The 22200-nt window shown below is 46.2% G+C and overlaps 1 protein-coding gene across 1 annotated transcript in view; it reads left to right on the forward strand.

The window, feature by feature from the left end:
* The first annotated feature begins 4889 nt into the window (after positions 1–4889).
* MAPRE1 (microtubule associated protein RP/EB family member 1) overlaps positions 4890–22200 on the forward strand; it is a 29303-nt gene continuing 11992 nt past the window's right edge. Inside the window, exons 1-3 of the mRNA XM_029917333.1 lie at positions 4890–4972; positions 11185–11308; positions 21587–21732. Coding sequence (XP_029773193.1) covers positions 11188–11308; positions 21587–21732 — 267 coding nt within the window. The 5' untranslated portion in view covers positions 4890–4972; positions 11185–11187. The remainder of the gene's footprint in view (positions 4973–11184; positions 11309–21586; positions 21733–22200) is intronic.

A 22200-nucleotide genomic window follows, 5' to 3' on the forward strand; every position in this document is an offset into this window, starting at 1 on the left:
GGAAGGGAGCAAAGGAGTAGGCTTAGGTAGGACATCCTCACCCGCCCCATAATGCACCCTTCCAGACTACTCTGCAGGCACAGGTCCCCACATTAGAAGTAGGATACCCCAATTCCTCAGCCTTTTTCTAAAACTGAGAAGCAGTGACAGCCGGCTCACAAGCACACGGCCCGCACTCTCCCCTCATCTAAGAGATTGCAGGGGGAAACTGCAATAAAACCTCGACCCTCCCTCCAGAGATTTTAAAGTCCTTTTGTATTCCATGAGAAGTCATTTTTAGGGGGAATGGGAGGTCAGGAAAGCTGCATTTCAGAAATGCTGTCGTAATGGTTTTTAACACCTTTTACTCTTCTTACTGGTGCTATTTTGTAGACTAAGGAACAACGTTGACAGGTTTTGTGGGAATTTTTTTATACACTTTTTTTTAAAATCACAGACTTCTATTTTTATGTTTTAACATTTGCATAAAATTTTTTTTTTGTAACTGGAGCCACGTAACAAGTATGGGGGAAAATTGTGCCTTGTTTCAACAGTCTTGCTAATTTTCAGGCTGAAAGATGACAGATGCCTAGAGTTTACCTTATGTTGAATTAAAATCAGTATTTCTCTAACAGTCTGGTGTCCTTTTCCTTCTTTTGCAGGTCAGATGGGTGGGACGTGGGAGGGCCTGATGCCAGAGGAAAAGGTGGGAGTTGAAGCAGCCCTTGCTTCATGCAGCAAGCACAGCACAGAATTCTGGTGCGATCCCATGGAGCTTACGGTCTAATGCACCGGCTCTCAACTTCCAGTGCACCAGCCTCCCCTGTGAGGCTTGTTAAAGTGAAGATTTCTGGGCCCCATCTTGACTTTGATTCAATCTTTGTCTGGAGTAGAGGCTGAGAGTTCAATCCTGCTAGTCTAGGGACCTCAGTGGGCTAGTTAGTGAGTTTCTAAATCTAGGTTCTCAGAACAAGGGAGTGGAGGCTTTGGGTTCATTTAAAGGCTGTAACAGCCATTTCCAGGCATTTCCTTTTTTCGAGAGAGCATGTGAGAACATGTGAGAGTGAACGCAAGCCTCAGGGAGAGGGAAAGCGAATCTTAAATAGGCTCCACACTCAAGCTTCCACGCTCAAGCCTGTGGTCGGATGCAGGGCCCAATCCCAGTATGCGGGGATCATGACCTGAGCCAAAATCAATAGTCACACTCAACTGAGCTGCCCAAGCGTCCCTCCAAGCTATTTCTTTTTTAATTTTTTTTTTACATTTATTTTTGAGAGACAGAGTGAATAGGGGAGGGGCAGAGAGAGGAGACGACACAGAATCTGAAGCAGGCTCCAAGCTCTGAGCTAGAGGTCTAGCACAGAGCCCAAAGTGGGGCTTGAACCCATGAACCATGGGATTATGACCTGAGCCGAAGTTGGACGCTCAACCTACTGAGCCACCCAGGCCCCCCTCTCCAAGCTATTATAACTCTTGGGTAGCTGATCAAGATGATTAATGACCCCAAAGTCCCAAGGCTGCTTCTCCCAGGTTTCTGCCTCTGTTGGATTCCCTTGCACCTGTTTCCACTGCCCCCAATTTGTCCTGTCTCCGGTCAGTCACTGCACACATGGTAATGGCCCCATTAGTCTAACCTAGTTGCCTGTGGCCATAGCTTTTTGGGTAAAGTGTCTCCATTGCTCTTCAGGGCTTTCCCTGGGCAGCCGACCAGGTGTCCCATGTCACAGCCCATCATGCCAAAGTTGTATCACTAGATCTAGCCTTTGGTCAGGGTCTAGGAGTCAATGAAGATTTCAGTGCCTCTGCCGAGGTTTGTGCTGGTCAATTGGTGCTTGCCAGGGAAAAAGGTAATGTAAACAAGTCTCACACGTAATGAATCAATAGAACATCACATGGATGTGGCAAACTATATGAGCTTCTCCCTTCCAACGGAAAAAGGGTTCTAGTTCTGGCCACCTCCATGACTATAGTTGTGTGTCTTGTTAGGCCACTGTTGTAGTGGAGGAGGAGCAACGTTTTGGGCACTAGTCACCATAGTGAGACAGTTGGCAATTAGCAGCAAGCAGGCTGGCACTCCTGAGGTGTGGAGGTCCCAGGGGCCTGGGCTGCCCTATTAAGCTATCTTGGTGTGCAGTGCTGCACCACATACCAGGACAGGATGAAGCAAAATAAACAGCCCCGGCCTCGAAACCCCAAGAAAGGAGGTGGACTAGCCCTCCAGGTGAGGGGCCCTTGGATGGCCTGGCCTGTTTGTGGGGCAGGTTGGGGGCTGGCTTTGGAGGGGCTGTTGGTGCTGTTCTTTTCATGAGATCGGGGTAGGTTTGTATCTACACGATCCCAGGCCTGATGGCAAGGGGAAAATGCAGTGACCATTCTGATCTACAGAAAGGGGTTGGACCTCATGCCACCTGTATGCCTTTTCTGGAACAGTCTTACAGTTGTTTGCTCTATCCAGGAAGACAGCATCTTTAACAGGCAAGGACCATAAATCCTGCCTACTTCCCAGGGCTGCTGTGAGTGTTCAAGGGCATGATCTGGGTAAAGAGCTTTGCCTGGTGCATAGGAGGCAGTAAGCCTGTACCTGATGGCATTGTGGGAACAAAAGCCACTAGTCTGCAGTGTTAATGCCTGGTAGTGATGGTGACATCTGATATGTATTCATGTCTTAATAAAAGTCTTAAGAAGGAAGGGCAGGGAAATAATCCCCAGGTGCTGGGCTGATGATGCAATCACATCTTGTGTTGAAGTTGTGTTCATCTCCCCTCCCCCGCCATCATGTAGGGTCCCCTGGCTCCTTGTTAGGGAGCGTTGACGGGGTTGGCCTTGGGGTCCGGCACCCCAGAGTCCTGTGGAAGGGATCTTGCAGAAATATATTTTCTGGTCCAGTATCCATTGTAGAACCACACATTGCACTTGGGTTATTTTTTGTTTTTAAAACTTGTGAAATCTACAAAGCCACACATACATCCTGGCATTTCAGGGCTTGGAACCTAGTGTGCTCCAAGCCTTGGTTCATCCTGAGGTCTTAGCATTGTAGAGGGAAACAGGTGGGCATTACTGGAGTTGGTGATTACTTTGAGTCTTTCACATGCTGTCTGGAAGAGCCTCCTTGCCTAGCTGGCCCTCCAGTTCTTCATCTCCCAGGAAGCCTTTCTAGGCAGGATTAGAAGCCATTTCCTAATCTGAGTCTGCCTTCCCTGTGGATAGATAGGAGAATTTATCGTAGCACAATACGCACCGTATTATAATTTAGCTTTGTAGCCCTCTCCCTGGAACTTGTGAAGCACCTAAAGCAGCTGAGGCCTCCAGACTCCAGTTTTTAGTTCAGTAAACTTGTCATACATTTGGAAAACTTAGGCCTTGATGTTTTGTTTTGTTTTTGGAGAGGGGACTCACAATTTCTACGTGCAATAATGAGATCACTCCCGGTTAAAATAATTGCTTAAAGACACATATTAAAGTCTCCAAAGCTATTCCTCCTGTGGATAGAACCCTCCCCCCCCCCACCCCTTATTCTCTGGCCTTTTGCAGTCAAGGTTAATCTGACCCCAGTAACCTTGTCTAGTACCCTCCTGGGCAACACCCAGACTGGAAATTTTGAAAAGCTCAGAAGCGAGGGGTGCCTGGGTGGCTCAGTCAGTTAAATGTTTTACTTTTGTTTTTAGCTTATGATCTCACAGTTCATGAGTTCTAGCCCCACACATCAGGCCCTCACTGACAGTGTGGAGTCTGCTTGGGATTTCTCTCTTCCTCCCTGCCCCTCCCTGGCTGCGTGCTCGCTCTCTCTCTCTCTCTCTCTCTCTCTCTCATAAAACAAAAAAGCTAGGGGTGTGTGGCTGCATCAGTCGGTAGAGCCTGAGACTTTAACTTAGGTTAAGAGTTTGAACCCCTCTTTGGGCATAGAGCTTACTTCATTTTTTATTTTTAAATATATTTATCTTTGAGAGAGCACGAGCAAAAGCAGGGTAGGGGCAGAGACAGAGGGAGGGACAGAGAACCCGAAGCGACTCCAGTCTCTGAACAGAGCCCCAAGGCTGTGCTGGAATCTACCAACCGAGCCCCAGGGCTGTGCTGAAAACTACCAACGAGATGATGACCTGAGCTGAAGTCAGATGCTTCACCGACTGAGCCACCCAGGCGCCCCCATAGAGGCTAATTTAAAAAAAAGAAAAGAAAAGCTTACTATCAAATATTTAGGGCCTGACTGATCAGAAAAAAATAAATATTTGTGGAACACATGAATAAATAATATAGACAAAACCCAGCTCAAAACTTGGGTCAGCTACTGTGATGCTGGGGAGTCAAGTGACATCTCTGAGCCTCAGCCTCCTCTTCTGTGAAGTGGGTGTAATTAAGTCTTTCAGCAAGCCAGGCAGTGGGACACATACTGAGAAGATCCTTGCTTCCGTGGAACTTAAGGAAAGGCAGACAAAGGCATAAGCCAATAAACACGAGGACTTCACAGGTACTGAGAGGAAAATAAACGGATGTTGAGATCTCAGGATCATCACAGAGTGTTCACAGAATGTGTCTCTGAGGTGACTTTTAAGTCTTTCCTCAAAGCTCCTATCAAGTATCTTTCTTATCCAATAACCCATTTTTTTAGAAATTCATTGTAAAACCGATTTTTTTGGCTCCTGGGGTGGAGAATTTGTAACTGGAGTCCTCCTACTAGGCAGTCAAACCCGGACTGGGGCGGGATCTCATTGGCTTCGGCAGACCACGTGGCTGATCGCCCTGGCAGCCGGCGCGCCGCCCCTCGGGCGCCCCAGCGGTCTATCACTGGCCGGGTCCCGCCCCTGGCGCGCGGCTGAGTCCCTCTCTATAAAAGGAGCCGGCGGGGAATGACGGGCCTGTACGTCGGCGCGTAACGAGGCGGGGGGTGCGTGTGAGGTCATCGCGCGGGCGGGCGGGCGGGGTCGAGCGGTTTGAACGAGACGAAGACGGAACCAAAGCCGGGCACAGGCAGTGGACGTGGTCCCGCCGAGAGCCGGTGAGCCGGCTAGTGGGCACGGGGCGGCGGCCGGAGGGTGGCCGGGTGGGTTTCGGGCGGGACAGGCACCGGCGGGCCTTGCGGGCGGTGCCTGGGCCGCTCCTCGAGGCCGGGCAGATCGGGCCGGTGGGGGAAGGGCGGGGCCGTGACCCGGCGCGCGCGGGCTGGGCTGGGGGCGCGCGCTGAGTTCTGCCATGGGCGGGGCCTCGGGCCGGAAGTAGGGGCTGCCCCTCGGCAGCGTGGGGGCTTCTGGGCCGCGGCCTAGGTGTGGGACCCGGACAGCAGTGGCGGGCGGTTCCGAGTTGGCCAACCCGAGTAGGGGGTGTGTGTGTGGTTGAAGTGAATCCTGCCGGGGGCTCTAGGGACCCCCACTGTAGGAAGCTGTCGCCTGATGGTCAAGAGTTCGGTTTTGAGTTCAGGCCTGGGTTCCATTCCTTGCTGTGCGACCTTGGGCAGGTGCTGGAACCTCTCGGCCTCAGTTTCCTCATCTATAAAACAGGGACAATGATAAGACTACAGAAAGCTTTTATCCCAGTACGGGGCAAAAAGTAGGCCAACTCGGTGGACTCCTTCCTTTCTTCATGCGGTAATTGTTAAGCTCCCACTAAGTGCTGGGTGCTGTGCTGTTGGCGATAATCTGGGAGCGGGAGGCAGAGGCCTGCTTTCCGGGTGTCTGCCTTGTAGTGGGAAGACAGATAGCAAATAAGAAAATAAACATATGCACAAGATAATTTCATATAATTACTATGAAGACCATATAACAGGACAGTAGGAATGGTGCTTTTCCAGTCCCTGCTTCACAGCTGCTCTGAGGTGCTTCAGGGCAGAGTTCAGCCTTTGCCCCATTTTGAAGATGAAGATCCTGAGCCCCATTGAAGGGAAGATACACCAGACCTGGCATTCACTTCCCTGTTAGGGTGCTCTAAGAATTTTAATAATAATAGCAGCCGTTTGCTAGTTGGGCACTTGCTATGTGCTGGGCACATTGTGTCAAGTGCTTGATGTGGCATTGTATCATTTAATATCACACTATCTCTAAGAGACCCTATGTTCATTTTAAAAAATCTTTTAACGTTTATTTCTGAGAGAGAGAGAGTGAGTGGGGTGGGACAGAGAGAGGGAGACACAGAATCTGAAGCAGGCTCCAGGCTCTGAGCTGTCAGCTGACAGCACAGAGCCTGATGCGGGGCTCCATCTCAAGAACCGTGAGATCATTACCTGAGCCGAAGTTGGGGGCTTAATCAACTGAACCATCCAGGCACTCCTTTTCATTTTTTTACACACACACTTGATCTTAGCCAAAAGGCTGAGAAATGATACCATTTTTTAAGTTGATTTATTTTGAGAGATAGGGGAGAGATTGCGCACATGACAGTTCATGCACGCACAGGGGAGGGGCAGACACGGGGAGAGAGAATCCCTAGCAGGCTCTTCACTGTCATCATGGAGCCCTGACGGGGCTGGAACTCACGAACCATGAGATTATGACCTGAGCTGAACCCACGAGCCGGGTGCTGACCTGACTGAGCCACCAAGGCTCCCCAATCCTATGTTCATTTTACAAACAAGGGACTGGGACTCAGAGGTTAAGTGATTTGCTTTATGCTGTCCAGCAATTGACTGAAGATGCATCTGTGACGCGAGAGTCGAGGCCCTTAACATGTATATTATGCTCCCTTCCTGAGAGCTGGTGTGTTTCGTACCAGTGTGCCCCTCGGGGTGTGTCAGTGCCTGGCACCGTTTCTGGCACATGGAGAAGCTTAAGACGTGATGTGGTTTTCACTGAAATGCTTTCACTTAGATCTCACGTAATCCTCACCTCCACCTTGGGCAGAATATGTTGTTCACCTTTCACAGGTGAGCCATTTGTGATCCAGAAAGGGTCACGTGGCTTTTTTTCTGACGGTACTTCCCCCCTCTTTCCATAAGGCTCAGTGTGCCTTAAAAGTAATAGGGTGTTCCTCAGCCAGCATCCAATCAGAATGGGTTTGAGAACTCGCAGGGAGAGCTGTGAAGGCGGACAGATGCGGGGGGGGGGGGGGGCCTTTTAAAGGTTAGGCTCAGGGCGCCTGGGTGGCTCAGTCGGTTAAGCGTCGGGCTTTGGCTCAGGTCATGATCTCACAGTTTGTGGGTTCGAGCCCTATGTCGGGCTCTGTGCTGACAGCTAGCTCAGAGCCTGGAGCCTGCTTCCGGTTCTGTGTCTCCTTCTCACTCTGCCCCTCCCCTGCTCATGCTGTCTCTCTCTGTCTCTCAAAAATAAATAAAAGACATTAAAATAAAAAAAAAAAGGTGAGGCTTGCATGATGGTCATGGGGTCTTCCGTTGAAGCCAAGCACTGGAATTCTTATGGGGGAAGCCAAGGTAGCTGTAGCTCTGAGAAGGAGGCTCTGTTTTGACTGCCTGGAAGAGCCAATTAATTGGTTGAGTCAGTGGATGTTTATTGCATATCCACAGGGTGCCTAGCCCCATGTATTTACTGGCTGCTGAGTTTGCGGAGCACATGGAGCTCGGTTATTAATGTACTGCTAATGAAAGAGTTTTAAATTATATGATGATGAAAGGCCATTAACGTTTTCTGTGCTGGGGTGTGGTCAGGAGACACACGTGTCTTAACCAGCTGCCTACATTTTATGGTGGCATGACACATACAATACCCGGAGTGAGTATGAATGTCGCCAAAATAGATTACAAACCCTTAGCCTGCGACCGTGTGTTTTGTTTGGCTGTGTCTCTCCTTGGTACCTGGTAATAGTATTTTGCACACAATATGTGTTACATTTATTCATTCATTCAGGGATTTTAAACAGGGGAGACACTTGATCTGATTTAAGATTCAGAAAATCCTTTGTGGCTGCCGTGTAAGGACAGATTGAAGCCGGGAGACTAATCTGAAGGCTGCTGCCGCGGGTTGGGATGAGAGATGGTGGGGCAGGTCTAGGGTGCTGGTTTTGGGACTGCAGGTAGGAGGATGAGTGAGACAGGTCCCTCCCTGCCTGGATCTTATTTGTTTATTACCTGTTATTTGTCAGATCCCATGCCGAGTATTTTATGTACCTTATCTCATTTAAACCTCGCATCATTATTTTTAGGTAGGTGGTATTAGCTTGTAAGATAACATGGGTGTATGCAAATTAAGTAACTTGCCCCGGGTCATACAGGGAAAGAGTGACAGCCTCATACTCAACCCAGGTCTTCTTAGCTTGAAATCCCCAGCTCTTTTCATAGAGCATATTGCCTCCTGGCCCAAATCTGAAATGGCGCAGAAATGAAGAGATAATGACAATCCCGTGCTGTAATACCTATTGAAGAGATTTGAATGAAGTACTGTGGGATCAGGAATTAATTTCCCAGTGGAGTCAGGAACTAAATTGGGTTGGCTTCCTGTATAAAATGCTTTTATCATCTGAATTTAAAAACTTAAGAGTGTTGATGGTTTGCTTTCTGAAAAAAGTTTATATGGATACAGTTTTCTGTCGTTGACACTGTCCTGCCCCCCCCGAAAACAAATAGCATTTACTGCGTGCCCACTGTGTGTAAGGCACCATGCCAAGTGCTGTGGAGGTCAGGGCACTGTGGGATGTGAGGGCACAGACCTGATAAGGTATTTATCTTAGTCACTCCTGCTCATGAAGAGGGGATTGGTTGGGTAGACCTCGGTCTCTTCTAGCCCTCTCATTCGGTGTCCGTGTGACTCATGAGGTTTGCAGGAAACTGGTGTAGGAAGACCAACTCATGCAGTAGGCAGGAGGTGGGTGGAAGGGAGTGCCACCAGAGAGCATGGGGTCCCATGATGGTTCCAGATTTGCTTTGAGTTTTTGTTTCCCCTGTTGGTAATATCGGTGTCTCCGGAAATGAGGGAAATTCTAAGTGTCAAGGTCACTGAAATCCAGTCCTTTGGAGTTCGTTGTGTGTCCTCCTGGTAATTGCCCGGGGATTTCATTAGGTCTGGATTAACCTGACCTTAACTCCTATTGCTTGAGTTGTCCTTTCCCATAGTCCTCTACCAGCAGTCAGGGTGATCTTTCTCAAAGGGCGGGGAATGAGAATTCTTGTCCCCTTTAAGGTTCTTCTGGCTGGACTAAGAATCAAATTGACACGAGACAGATTAATAGGAGAGAATCAAATTTCATAGGTGTATGAATGGAGAATCCGCATAGTCATGGGAATTCCAAAGACAGCCAGGCAAAATGAGGGCTGTATGTTACTGTAAGGAGGGGTCTGGGATTTCAGAGGAAATGAAATGCACTCCACAGGGCAATAAGAGCAGGTAACTAGATGTTTGTCCTGCCGTGCAGATAGGTCGCTCATCACATTTATCTTTGCTAGTAACCCTTTTTCCTGGGACAGACCCCCAGTTTAGATTCTTCTGTGGGGTTAAGAGAGGGACACAAGTTTTTTGTGCACATGGGGTCTCAAGTGCCTTCAGCTCAAAATAATCCACATGCCAGGTGGCACCTTCTGGGGACGTGGGGTGGGGGGCTGTCCTGAACTCCTTCACAAACTTAAATGAAAGTGTGATTCTACCCTGTTTAAATCCCCACGATGGATTCTTTAACAATTACAGAACAAAATCAAGACTCCTTACCTTGGCCTGCAGAGTCCTGACATGATCTGGCTTCTTTTCTTTTTCCCTTCTGTTCCTGCTCCCCTTGCTTGCTGGGCCACAGCCAACCTTTCACATCTTAGTGTGGCTGCGTCCTTCTGATTCTTAAGCTCACACATCAAGTCAGAGAGGCTTTCCCTGACCACATTCCCCACCACCCTCATTTCCTAAATGGTTGATAGGAAATGACATTTGTTTGTGTGTTTGGTCGGTGTCAGACTTCCACCACTAGAATGTGAACTTCCGGTGGACCGACCACTTGTTTCCCTTGCTTATCTATTTCTTTGGCCTCGAACAGTGCTTGGGATACATTTGCTGACTGAATGAAGATAATGATGCATCCACATTTAATAGTATTTTAAGTTACTGTGTTTCTGTGTTTTGAACTTGAAAGCCTAGCAGAAGGTTGAAGGGCAGCATTTTCTAGTGTCTGGGAGAGAATGTGGGTGGTGGGGCTGGACGGGTTTGGTTGCCAGTTCCCAGGCTTTCTATGTTGAGCCTCTTCTCGTCTGTAAAATGAGAATGAGGTGAACCTTACAGAGAGTTGTTGGGGTAAATGACAAGTGTCTGTGAAGCTCCTTAAGATGTCTTCCCGTCCCCAGGTGGTTTAGCAGAGAATAGCACCAGGACTCTTCGCAATAAGGTTATTTCTTGTAATGTTCATAGTATTTAGGGTTTTGAAAAGTTTTATTTACTGTTTTGATTATAAAAGTGGATATACTCTTTTAAGGAAAATTTGGAAAATAATGAAAACTATAAAGAGAATTAATAAAAGCCCCACTGTCTGGGGGTGCCAGGGTGGCTCAGTTGGTTAAGTGTCTGACTCTTGATTTCAGCTCAAGTCATGATCTAATGGTTGGTGAGATCAAGCCCCATGTTGGGCTCTGTGCTGACAGCACACAGATTTTGGGATTCTCCCTCTCCCTCCCTCCCTCCCCAAAACAAACATTAAAAATAAAAAGCCCACTCTGAAGGAAACTTCTTTAAACATTTTGATATGGTAACGGATAAGTTCAGACTGGCCTCCCTCCCTCCCTCCCTCCCTTCCTTCCTTCCTTCCTCTTATTTGGAGAGAGAGCAAGCAAGTGAGCAAGTGAGCATTCAGGGTAGAGAGAGAGAGAGGGAGACAGAATCCCAAGCAGGTTCTGCACTTTCAGCACAGAGCCCAGTGCTCAAACCCACGAATCATGAAATCATGACTCAAGCTGAGTAAGAGTTGGACGCCTAACTGACTGAGCCACCCAGGAGCCCCTGGATTGACATTTTCGGAACAGAGAACATTCTTGCTTGTGCATTAGCCTCCTTTCATAAAGCATTTAATCATCTTTTTATATAGTGTCTCTGGTATCTTCAAATTTTATACAAATCACATTAGAATGGGGACTAACTTTTAGGCTGGTGGGTGTTGGGCAATTCATCCAGGGTCATGCTTATGTGTGGCATTCCGAGCTGGCGGGTGGAATCTTAGTGTTTGATTTGGCCTCTTGGGGAAGAACATAAGACCAAAATTGTCTACTGCAGGTTTGCTGTGGGTGACTCTCCAGGAAATGGCCTGCTCTGCCTTGCATGCCTAATAACATGAGCCCTTCCCTTTTCTCACATGCTGTAGAAGATGGCAGTGAACGTATACTCAACGTCCGTCACCAGCGATAACCTAAGTCGACATGACATGCTGGCTTGGATCAATGAGTCTCTGCAGCTGAATCTGACAAAGATCGAACAGTTGTGTTCAGGTAAGAGAAATCCACGACACCATTTTTCCAGAAAAGCCTGAAGGTCCTTTAGGAATGCACAGGCCTGTATCTGACCACAGAGGCCACACGTTCAGGTTCTGTGGCAGCCCTGCTCTGGTTCCATGTCTAGAAGGAACTGTGCTGAGTGTATGCTCCTGGCCCGTGTGCCACCATCTCTACATCCTGAGGCCTGCCGCTCAGCCTGGCTTCTCCATCTACACGCTTGTGCATCCAGGTTTGAAATATTTCATTGGAGGATGACAATTATAATTGTGCTAGTTTTATATTTTATCAGTGGCATTTCTTATTCCCAAGTAGCACAAGACCAAAGACCAGCAAATGCCATTTCAGCCACAGTTTTATTGAACTGTTGTTTAATAAGGATTTGGCAGAGAGCTAATGATTTAAAACAAGAACAAAAACATGTTTTGTTGTTGTGTATACTAATTGACATTTAGAAAACTGTAAAGAAGAAAATAAAAAATGCCCATAGTTTCAGTATTCAGAGAAAGCTGCCGTCGGGATGTTTTCTTTCACTTTTCTGTACGCATACATGTTTGTATTTATCCCAGCTTTTTTCCGTTAACTACATTGTGGGTGTTCCCTAGTGTCATTCACTGTCATAAAAATAACTTTGTTTTTTAAAGTTTAGTTATTTATTTTGAGGAAGAGAGAGAAAGCAAGCAGGGGGAGGCAGAGAGAGAATCCCAAGCGTTCTCTGCACTGTCAGCACAGAGCTCGACACAGGGCTTGAACTCACAGACTGTGAGATCATGACCTGAGCCAAAACCAAGAGCCAGGCGCTTACCCAGCTGAGCCACCCAGGTGCCCCCCAAAATTGACTTATTTTTTTTAAATGTTGATTTTTGAGAGAGAGAGAAAACGAGAATGAGTGGGGGAGGGGCAGGGAGAGGGGGGACAGAGGATCTGAAGTAGCCTGTACACGGACAGCACAGCCCTATGTGGGGCTTGAACTCACAAACCACAAGATCATGACTGGAGCCCACCCCCCCCCCCGTTCCCAGGTGCCTGAAATATGACTTATTTTTAATGGCTGCGTACTATTTCTGTGGTGGTGCTGGAGTTTAATAACTCCTGATTTGGGGACATTTAGGTGGTTTCTGACTTTTCCATAGTAATTTCTAGAAATGGAATTACTAGATTAAAGGTTTGGACTTGAGGCTCTTGGTAATTATTTTTCTGCATCCGCTGAAGACTTCCTGTCTCACCTTTTGAGGACTGCTACCTGCTCCTGTCTGTCCTGATATGATGCGGGTTGTGTTGGGGTTACAGGAACTGGGTCTACTACAGATAGGAGGTGGGGGCAGGACTGTGCCGGAAGGACGGCGTGTGTGTCCTGCTGCTCCTTCAGTTACCTCATTAGCAGGTCGGAGAATCGGAGCCCTCAGTGTCTCACGGCAGTAACAACTGAACACTTAACGTGCCAGGGTCATGTGAATGCTTTTCCAGTATCTCTTCATGTAACTCTCACTATACTTCCATGAGCTAGAGATGTTTAGTAACCCCAGTTTACAGATGAGGAAACGGATCTTGAGTAACAAGTCCCCAGTTATACCACCAAGAACAGAATTGAGACTTGAATTGTTGCTTAAATCAAGAGCCAATGTTCTTCAGTCTCCATGCCCTCCTCACTCTCCACCCTTCCTTTACTGGTGCCGTTTGGACTGATTTAAAATGACTGCTGTCAGGGGACCCGGGTGGTTCAGTTGGTGAAACGTCTGCCTCGGCTTAGGTCATGGTCTCTGTGCTGACAGCTCGGAGCCCGGAGCCTACTTTGGTTTCTTCGCCCCCTCTTTCTCTGCCCTTCCCCTGCTCACACTCTGTCTGTAAATAAATTTTAAAAATAAAATGACTGCTTTCATTTATGTGATTTAAAAAAAACCCCACGAATTCACCTTCTGTACTTCCTTATTTTATAGCTGGGTTCTAGTCTTGCTCTTTGTTTCACTTGCCCATCTTGTTATATCCCCTGGGATGTTAAATCTGGGTTTTACAGGTGGTCAGAGGGAGGCTTCATGCAAAGTTGGTGCCCACGAGTCAGGCTTGTTTCTCATTAGTTACTTCGGTCGGGTCGTGGGCACAGGCTGGGTGCAGGCACAGGTCATTAGCCTTAGGTCTATGCCACCTTTCCTCTGGCTTCTGTTCACTTCCTCAGTCCCGTCACCACATCCCCATTTGTTTGAGGCTCTTAAAGCACTTGTTTGCCCCGTGATTTGTGACTAATGTGGGGATGAGGTCATCTTAATTTTCATTGGAGCCAGCTTTTTCACCAGCAATTTCTCTCTAAAATTTACCTCTTTCCATATACATACTCTGAAGTGTATTTCACGTAATTGAAAAATGAGAACTCTCTTCATGTGTAGGTGAGTGGTACATGTATGAACTGGCTCTGGGTTTATCTCATGCGGACAGCGAGCCGTGTAGATAGGACTGGGCCTGAATAGGCTTCAGTGTGCTCCAAGCCGTGTGGTTTGGGACAAGCCCCTTAATGTTCTCGTCCCGCATCTCTTGTAAACTGGGGAAGGTGGCCAGGCCCACCTGGTGGGCTGTGCTGAGGCCCACCTGTAAAAATAGCCCCCGTACTGATTCTGCACCCCACTCCGGAGGTGAGTGTGGGTCTCTCCGGGGATGTGCCTGCTCCTCTTACAGAGAGGGGGCTGCCGGAGTGGGCACAGCTTTCGAGTTACAGAGCTGGTTTTGAACCCAGATCTTTCTGACCACAGGGCCTACACGCTTTCTGCTGTATACATGAGGATATATTTTTTAAAAGGAGCATTTGGAAGAGAGTGAAACAAATTGAATTGCATATGAGTAATTCTAGTGATACTGTGTCATTAGAAGTCCCCGTGAAGAATTTCCATTTTGTGAGCTGCCTGCCATTTTTCTTATCCTGGATAAAGTGCTTTTCCCCAGCAGAAAGTGCTGAGTACAGGACACTTGACCGTGATTTGTAAACAAACTTTTATTCATTCATAGCTCGTTTTCCTCTTGAGAGCTGTTTAGGACTTCTGTCCAAGTATGTGGATGTTTGCGTTGTGTTTCACACTGATGTTTAGAAAACCAGGTTTTGGCGTTCAGTATGAGACCAAACAGGATGAGCTGCAGAGTCTGTGTCCATGGAGAAGGCGTGCTGCCAGGGGATTGGAGTCGGAGGGAAAGTGAGGTTCCTCAGACTCTTGAATTTCCCGGGGCCTGAGCAGCCTCCCGTAGCCTTTAACCAGAGCTGGTGCCTGGTCCCTCTTGGTCTTACCTCTGATAGCAGAGGATCAAGATGACTAGAATTTTCTTCCAAACACAAGCCTAGAAGGGTAGGAATAGGCTTTTCTCTTGAGGGGGCAAAGCTCTGACGTCCTACACGATCAACGTGCTGGTTGCCTGTGAAATGGTCGAGTTTTGTCAGCGTTGTGAACCCCCACTCTCCGCCCCGTCCCAACAGTGAGACAAGCCTTTGCTTGGCTCTTGTGAGGCAAGGCGAGGATAACGTTCAGTGACAGAGCTGTCGGGTTGTTTCAGGATTTATTTCCATTTCATAGTTTCCCTGTTGTTGCGAGCTAGCCACCGAGTGTTTGGAAGGATAGCCATCAAGGAAAAAGCCCTCATCACCGAGGAAGATTTGGATGAGGGATTGCTTGTGCCGGAGAGGGGATGCTGGTTGCCCTGTTTCCTCTGCTCCAGTCCATGTTCAGGCCCCTCTGCGTGTTTCCAAGGGTCCAGCCTGGTGCTTTGAACGTGTAGAGTGGCCCTCACTGAATGTTCTGTCTCCCCTTCTCCTGTTGTCTTCCCCCCTAGCCTGGCCTCCTCCGTAGTTCCTGTGCTGCACAGAATAGGAGAGGTGTGAGGTGGGCAGACACCTCTGGCAAACGCTAGGTCTCCCTCTTCCTCAGCGTGTTGCAGGAGCCCTTGAGTTTCCCTAAAACAGCCTGTCAGGCTTGCTTGTGTGGCTCGGGCTGTGACCACGCCCCTCACCAGGCCTCCCCCGCTTTGTTTTCTCCTCAAGTTTCCCAGACACTCCATTTTGGGTCACGATTTCACCGTTCTTCTAGTGTTTCAGGTCTCACCAAGTGCGGTATGTCTTCCGAGGGATGTTTTGGAGCCAGCCCCTTCGCAGTTTGGCAGTGCTGCCATGGTGGCCTCCTGACTGGGCACTGGATCCCTCGGACTCCCCTGCACGCACTCGAGCACTACAGTGCTCTGCAGCCTTTCTCAGAGCCCCCCATCTCCTCTTTTTTTTTTTTTTTTTTTTTTTTTAAAGAGAGTGCATGCATGAGTGGGGGATCGGGGCAGAGGGAGAGGGAGGGAGAGAGAGAATCTTAAGCAGTCTCCATGCTCAGTGCAGAGCCCAACGCGGGTCTCGATCCCACGACCCTGGAATCCTAACCTGAGCCAGAGTGTTGGTTGCTTGAATGACTGAACCACCCAGGCGCGCTGAGACCATTTTTATTGAGTCACACCTCTGCTCAAGAAAGTCTCTTTCAACTTTTTTGCCTGACTCCTCAAGCACCTCCTTGATTTTTCTTTGCCATAATTAAAACAAAAATGATAAGAAACTTTTTTTTAAATGTTTATTTTTGAGAGAGAGCACATGTGCCTGTGGGTGCGTGTATGTGCACTGGGGAGGGGCAGAGAGAGGGAGACAGGATCTTGAGCAAGCCCCACGCTGACAACACAGAACCCAATGTGGGATTTGAACTCATGAACCGCGAGGTCATGACCTAAGCCCAAGTCGGGCATTCAACCTACTGAACCACCTAAACACCTCAAGAAGCTTTTTTCTAATATGAGTAATTTAGGTCTTCCTTATGGAACATTAAGAAAACCCATAATCTGCTGTAATGTCACAAGTTACAGTCGTTGTTGTCTTTTAGATGTATTTTTTCCCTTAATTATGGCTTTATTTATTGAGCACTTATCATAGGCTCACAGGTATAGCACTTTCCAAAGTGCTTTACATACATACATAACCTGGGAAGTAAGGACTGTTGCCCCCATTTTATAGATGGGGAAACTGAGGCACAGCGAGGTTAAGTAACTTGCCCAAAGTCATTCATTTTAGCTGTATTTTCAGTACTTTCCTGTAATTGTTAAACATAATTGGCATACCCTGTATGTATAGTTTTTATTTTTTGAGTAATTGAAGGTTTCAAAATGGTTTAAAATTCGAAAGGAACAAAAAGATAAAGATAAAAAAAGATAAATTAAAAAGTGTCCTCCTAACCCTGTCAACTGGCCATTCCATTTTTTTTGCTCCAGAGAGCGGGTGTATGTTCAAGCAAGAACGTCCATCTGTGGTTGTGAGTGTGTGTTCTGTCCTCCTTTTTACACAGGTGGCAGCATGTTTAGTCACATTCTATATGCCAGAGAGCATCCATGTATCTCATGCCACTTTGCTTTCTTTTTCAACTATAATTTTCTTGGAGCACCCTGCTAGGAGTGGACATTTGGTGTCTTTCCAGTTCTTTAAAAAAAACCCTTTTTTTAATGTTTTATTTATTTTAGAGAGGGAGAGAGACAGCATGAGGGGGGTAGGGGGGAGGTCAGAGAGAGAGAGGGAGACACAGAATCTGAACCAGGCTCCAGGCTCTGCACTGTCAGGACAGAGCCCGATGCGGGGCTCGAACCCACAAACTATAAGATCATGACCTGAGCCGAAGTCGGACGCTTAACTGACTGAGCCACCCAGGTGCCCTCCCAGTCTGTTGTTCTTACAGACCCTTAAATTAAATAACACGTACAAGCACATGTATGTGTTGGACAGTTTTGTTTCCTGCTTTTAAAATTAAAATAGGATTATTTTTCCCATGTTAAAATACCTTGAGCCTGATTTTTTTTTAATAAAAAAATTTTTTTTTAATTTTTAGAGAGTGTGTGCAAGTGGGGTAGAAGGGCAGAGAGAAAGAGTCTTTTTTTATGTTTATTTTTGAGAGAGAGAGAGAGAGAGAGAGAGAGCGAGCGAGCAGGGGAGGGGCAGAGAGAGAGGGGAAACTGAGGATCCGAAGCAGGCCCTGAGCTGTCAGCTCAGAGCCCAATTCTGGGCTCTAACTCTGGAGCGGTGAGATCATGACCTGAGCTGAAGTCAGATGCTTAACCAGCTGAGCCACCCAGGTGCCCCAAGTCGGGTTTGTAATGTCTGCATTAATGGCTCCTCCTAGCCTTCTTTTTCCAAATTTTGTTCCTCCCTTAAGATGACTCACACCTCACCTGTTCTCTAAAGTCTGAACGTGCTTACGTGTAGTCGTTACTGTGTTTTCTGTGGGAGCTCTTCATCTGGAGTCTTCTGCTAGGGAAGCACCTCTTGTGTGGAATGTCGGCTACGTCTTTCATCTCATTCTTCAGGAGTGTCTGCACCCGAAAGGGTTGAGAGCCAGTGCACTTGAGTTCTTGCAAACTTTTGGAGCAGGGGTTGCATTGTTCCCTGTTCTCTGCTTGCAGCTCAGACCTTGGTAGCATGGGGCCGTGGCAGTTGATGAGGCCTGGTAGTTGACGCAGTGGCCCTACGGCTGCTTCTAGCTGTTTCTACCCGCAAGGCTGTCCACATCCTCAGGCCACAGGTCATGCGGGCCTGTTCTCTCTGCCCCAGATCGTTGGGTCAGCAGCCTTCTGAGAGGGCCCTGCTTGTGTTGCCGGCCTTTGTTACTGAGGCAGACTGGAGGGCAGGCCCCTTCTGCCCTGTTCCCTGTTGAGACATTTATAGGCCAGGAGTTTTCAGCCCTTTTGTGAAACGCAGCTGATAATTACCTTCTTTTTTGTATTTTAATTATAAAAGTAATATTTACTGGGACTCTTGGCTGGCACACTCAGTGGAGCGTGTGACTCTTGATCTCAGGATTGTGTTCAAGCCCCATGTTGGGTGTGGAATTTACTTAAAAACAAAATAAAATTTAAAAATTTTTAAAAAGTAATATTTACCACAGTACATTAGTTGAATATTTAAAAAATAGAATGCATTTAGTACCATCCCCCAGAGATGGCCACTATTCAATCATTTTTGATCTACAAAACAGTAATTTCATATGGTTTAATCTGATACGTTGTATTTTCTTCTAGTTGTTTTTCAATACGTATATATTAAAATGGCTATTTAAATATATATGAACATATTTTATAGGTATGCTTTTGTATCTTACCCTTTTAATTTTAAATCTTGAGTTTCCCCCCCAAATTAAAAAAAAAAGTATTTTTTTAATGTTTGTGTTTTTTTCTTTCCTTTTTTTTTTTTTTAATTTATTTTTGATACTGAGAGAGACAGAGCATGAGAGGGGGAGGGGCAGAGAGAGAAGGAGACACAGAACTGGAAGCAGGCTCCAGGCTCTGAGCTAGCTGTCAGCACAGAGCCTGGTGCGGGGCTCGAACCCACGAACGTGAGATCTGACCTGAGCCGAAGCCGGACTCTTAACCGACTGAGCCACCCAGGCGCCCCTTAATGTTTGTGTTTTGAGAGAGAGACAGTGTGAACAGGGGAAGGACAGAGAGGGAGACACAGAATCCAAAGCAGTCTCCAGCTTTGAGCTGTCAGCACAGAGCCCGATGTGGGGCTTGAACCCATGAACCATGAGATCATGACCTGAGCCAAGTTGGATGCCCTAGCCACCCAAGCGCCCCACCCCCTCAAATGTATTTTGAATGCTGTGTAAACTCAGGCAGATGGTGTGCAAATTGATTGTTCTGACTGTTAGACATAAAGCTTACTTCCATTTTTTTAGCACCTGTGAATAAAGTTAGCATAGCCAGTTTTATAAGTGAATCTTTGCCCTATTTTTAAAAAATCATTGCCTTAGACTACACCCTCATGTGTTTATTAGCTATTTATATTTCTTTCGTGATTTGTCCAATTACCTTGTTCATTTTTATGAGGTGTTAGTTTTTTTTTAAATGATTTCTCTGCTTCAGCCAGTTGCAGGGAAGCAGCATGGTATATCTTTCCGCCCATCCAGGAAATGCTTCTTTATTCAACCATAGGGTGCTCTTTGTAAAAAAAAATTTTTTTTAAATGTTTTTAATTTATTTTTGAGAGACAGAGACAGCTCGAGCAGGGGAGGGTTAGAGAGAGAGGGCGACACAGAATCTGAAGCATGCTCCAGGCTCTGAGCTAGCTGTCAGCACAGAGCCCGACGTGGGGCTTGAACCCATGAACCATGAGATCATGACGTGAGCCAAAGCCAGACGTGCAACCCACTGAACCACCCAGGCGCCCCAACCATAGAGTGTTCTAAGAGATATGTGATGGTACTATGGGAAAGAACGGTGGACAGGGAGTCAGGATACCTGGGGTCTGGTCCTGAGCTTGATCTCTGGCCTCTGTGGTCTTGGGCCCCAGGTTTTTGTTCTTAGTTTTTAAATTTATAATGGTTCTAGGGACTTTTCTGGCTCTAAAATAAGAAACTGTGATAGTTCATCAAGCAGGTTTTTTTCTGAGAAGCATATGACTGCTGCTTTTAAGTGATTTTGGTTGACTTTAGCTGCAAGTCTATGGATGGCTTGAGAATAGTGTGCATTTAGTAAATGCACATTATTTTGCTGTTTCAGAAAAATATCTTTCATGTGTAAAGTAGTATTTTGGGTGTAGATACTATAATAGATCATTTTCTGTGTATCTGTGTGTGTGTGTGTGTGTGTGTTTATGCATGTGTATATTTTAAGTTGATTTTTATGCATCAGATCTACAATTTACTACAATTAGTAAATTATGACTCTTTAAATGTAACAGATTGCCCTTCTTTATGCTCTTAGTTTGTTAAACATGATCATTGTCCTCTAGAATTTAGGAAGCTATTGGTATCCCTATTTTAAAAATATAAATATTGCTAATTCAGTCCCTGGTACCTAGAATTCCTTCAGTATATTTTTGTTGGACAAGGAAGTAACTCTTGTACCTCGAAAACCAGGCCTTCCCTTTCTGGTGCTTCTTTGTACTCAGAATATCGCTCTGGTCACTGAAGCGCTTCTGCCCTTTGCATCTTCTTTCCGAAAAGAATGACAATGGCATTGTTATGCTAGAGCTGGCCGGGAGCCAGATTGGCCTGGTGAAAGTAAGGTGAGCGTGCATGTTACGGCAGTCTTGTTCTGCAGAACACCTTTTGCTTAGTCCCTCTATTTCTTGTCTCCGTCCCTGGCTGGTTCGTTTGTACCTTTAGCCCTACAAGGGCAGTTAAGTGCACAGGGAACCCTGCCCTGTCGGCAGAGTGCGGGGTGGTAGGCATTAGAGGAGTTACATTCGTGGAGATGTTAAGGAACAAGAAAATATTTTTTGGGGGTGGTGATGGAAAAAATGGGCAAGTGGAGGAAGGAATGAAATTGGAAAGTAAATGGGGTGAAATCTTTGTAATAATTTTCTGTAGTTGCTTTAAAAAAATTAAATGGAGGAACACAAAAATGTCTTCTATTTAAGTTTGTTTATAAACTGATATAAGTTTAAGTTAAGGTTAAGTTAAGGTTAAGTTTATTTAGAGATGTAAAACCTCAGGGAGACAGACATCTTAGAAAAACATTTATTTAACCTAGATCTGTAAAGTACTTGGGAAATCCCTACTCCTGCCAGTAGAGAGGAGGGTATGTCCTTGCAGAAAATCAGAGTCACCTCTATTTCTGCTCTTGCTCTTCTAGGTGTTAATTTTTCTTTCTTTTTTTTTTAAAGTTATTTTAGAGAGCAAGTGTGCACATGTGATTGGGGGAGGGGCAGAGAGACAGAGACAGAATCCTAAATAGGCTCCATGCGGTCAGTGCAGAGCCTGATGGTGGGCTCGAACTCACACCCTCAGATCACGATCTGAGCTGAAGTTGGACTTAACCAGCTGAGACACCCATATGCCCCTAAATGTTCATTTTTCTTTGTAGTGGTCATTTCATTGTCATGCTGTTTGTTATTAAGAATAGTTTTACAATTTCATAGAAACATTTCTTTTTGCACATTACAAGTGTGTTAGAATTTAGGTGAAACCAGTCTTGATACTGAATTTGAGAAATTGACTTTGAGGTCAAGTGGTAATGAAGCTTTTGGGTTTTGTAGGTCTACCTTACTATTTTTTTAATTAATTAGTTTTTTTTTAAATAAACTCTACCCCCAATATGGGACTTGAACTCACGACACCAGGATCAAGAGTTGCAGGCTCTGGGGGCCAGCCAGGCACCCCAATATGATCAATTTACAATTTTTTGAATTGTACATAGGTTATATGGGTCTGAGTAAAAGTTCATCTTGCTTCTTTAATCTTAGCATTTAATGACTTGAGTGTGTATTTTATTCTCTTGTTGTTCATTCAGGGGCTGCCTATTGTCAGTTTATGGACATGTTATTCCCTGGCTCCATTGCCCTGAAGAAAGTGAAATTCCAGGCTAAGCTAGAACACGAATACATCCAGAACTTCAAAATACTACAAGCAGGTTTTAAGAGAATGGGTGTTGACAAAGTAAGTAAATTTTATTCTTTCAGATTTTTTTTTTCTTTCTTCCTTTCTTTCTTTCTTTTTTAATTTAGGTTGTTTCTTAACTAGTAATTGTTACTAAGGATGTGGATGCTGGCCCATAATTTGGGATGTTCCCCCCCCACACATTTGTATAGTGATCTTTTCTCCAATTAACATAGAATTCACTGGGAACAGTTTCCCTCTACCTTCGTACCTTTGGTTCTCTTGCTGCAGTTTCTCCTTTATTTTAAAAAATTTTTTCTTAATGTTTTTTTAAAATTTATTTTTGACAAGGAGACAGAGCATGAGCAGGGGAAGGGCAGAGAGAGATGGAAACACAGAATCTGAAGCAGAATTGGAGCTGTCAGCACAGAGCCCAACGCGGGGCTCAAACCCGTGAACCACAAGATCATGTCCTGAGCCGAAGTCGGCCACTTAATGAACTGAACCACCCGGGCGCCTCGCCTTTAT

The sequence above is a fragment of the Suricata suricatta genome, chromosome 12, assembly GCF_006229205.1.
Source record: "Suricata suricatta isolate VVHF042 chromosome 12, meerkat_22Aug2017_6uvM2_HiC, whole genome shotgun sequence".
Lineage (NCBI taxonomy): Eukaryota > Metazoa > Chordata > Mammalia > Carnivora > Herpestidae > Suricata > Suricata suricatta.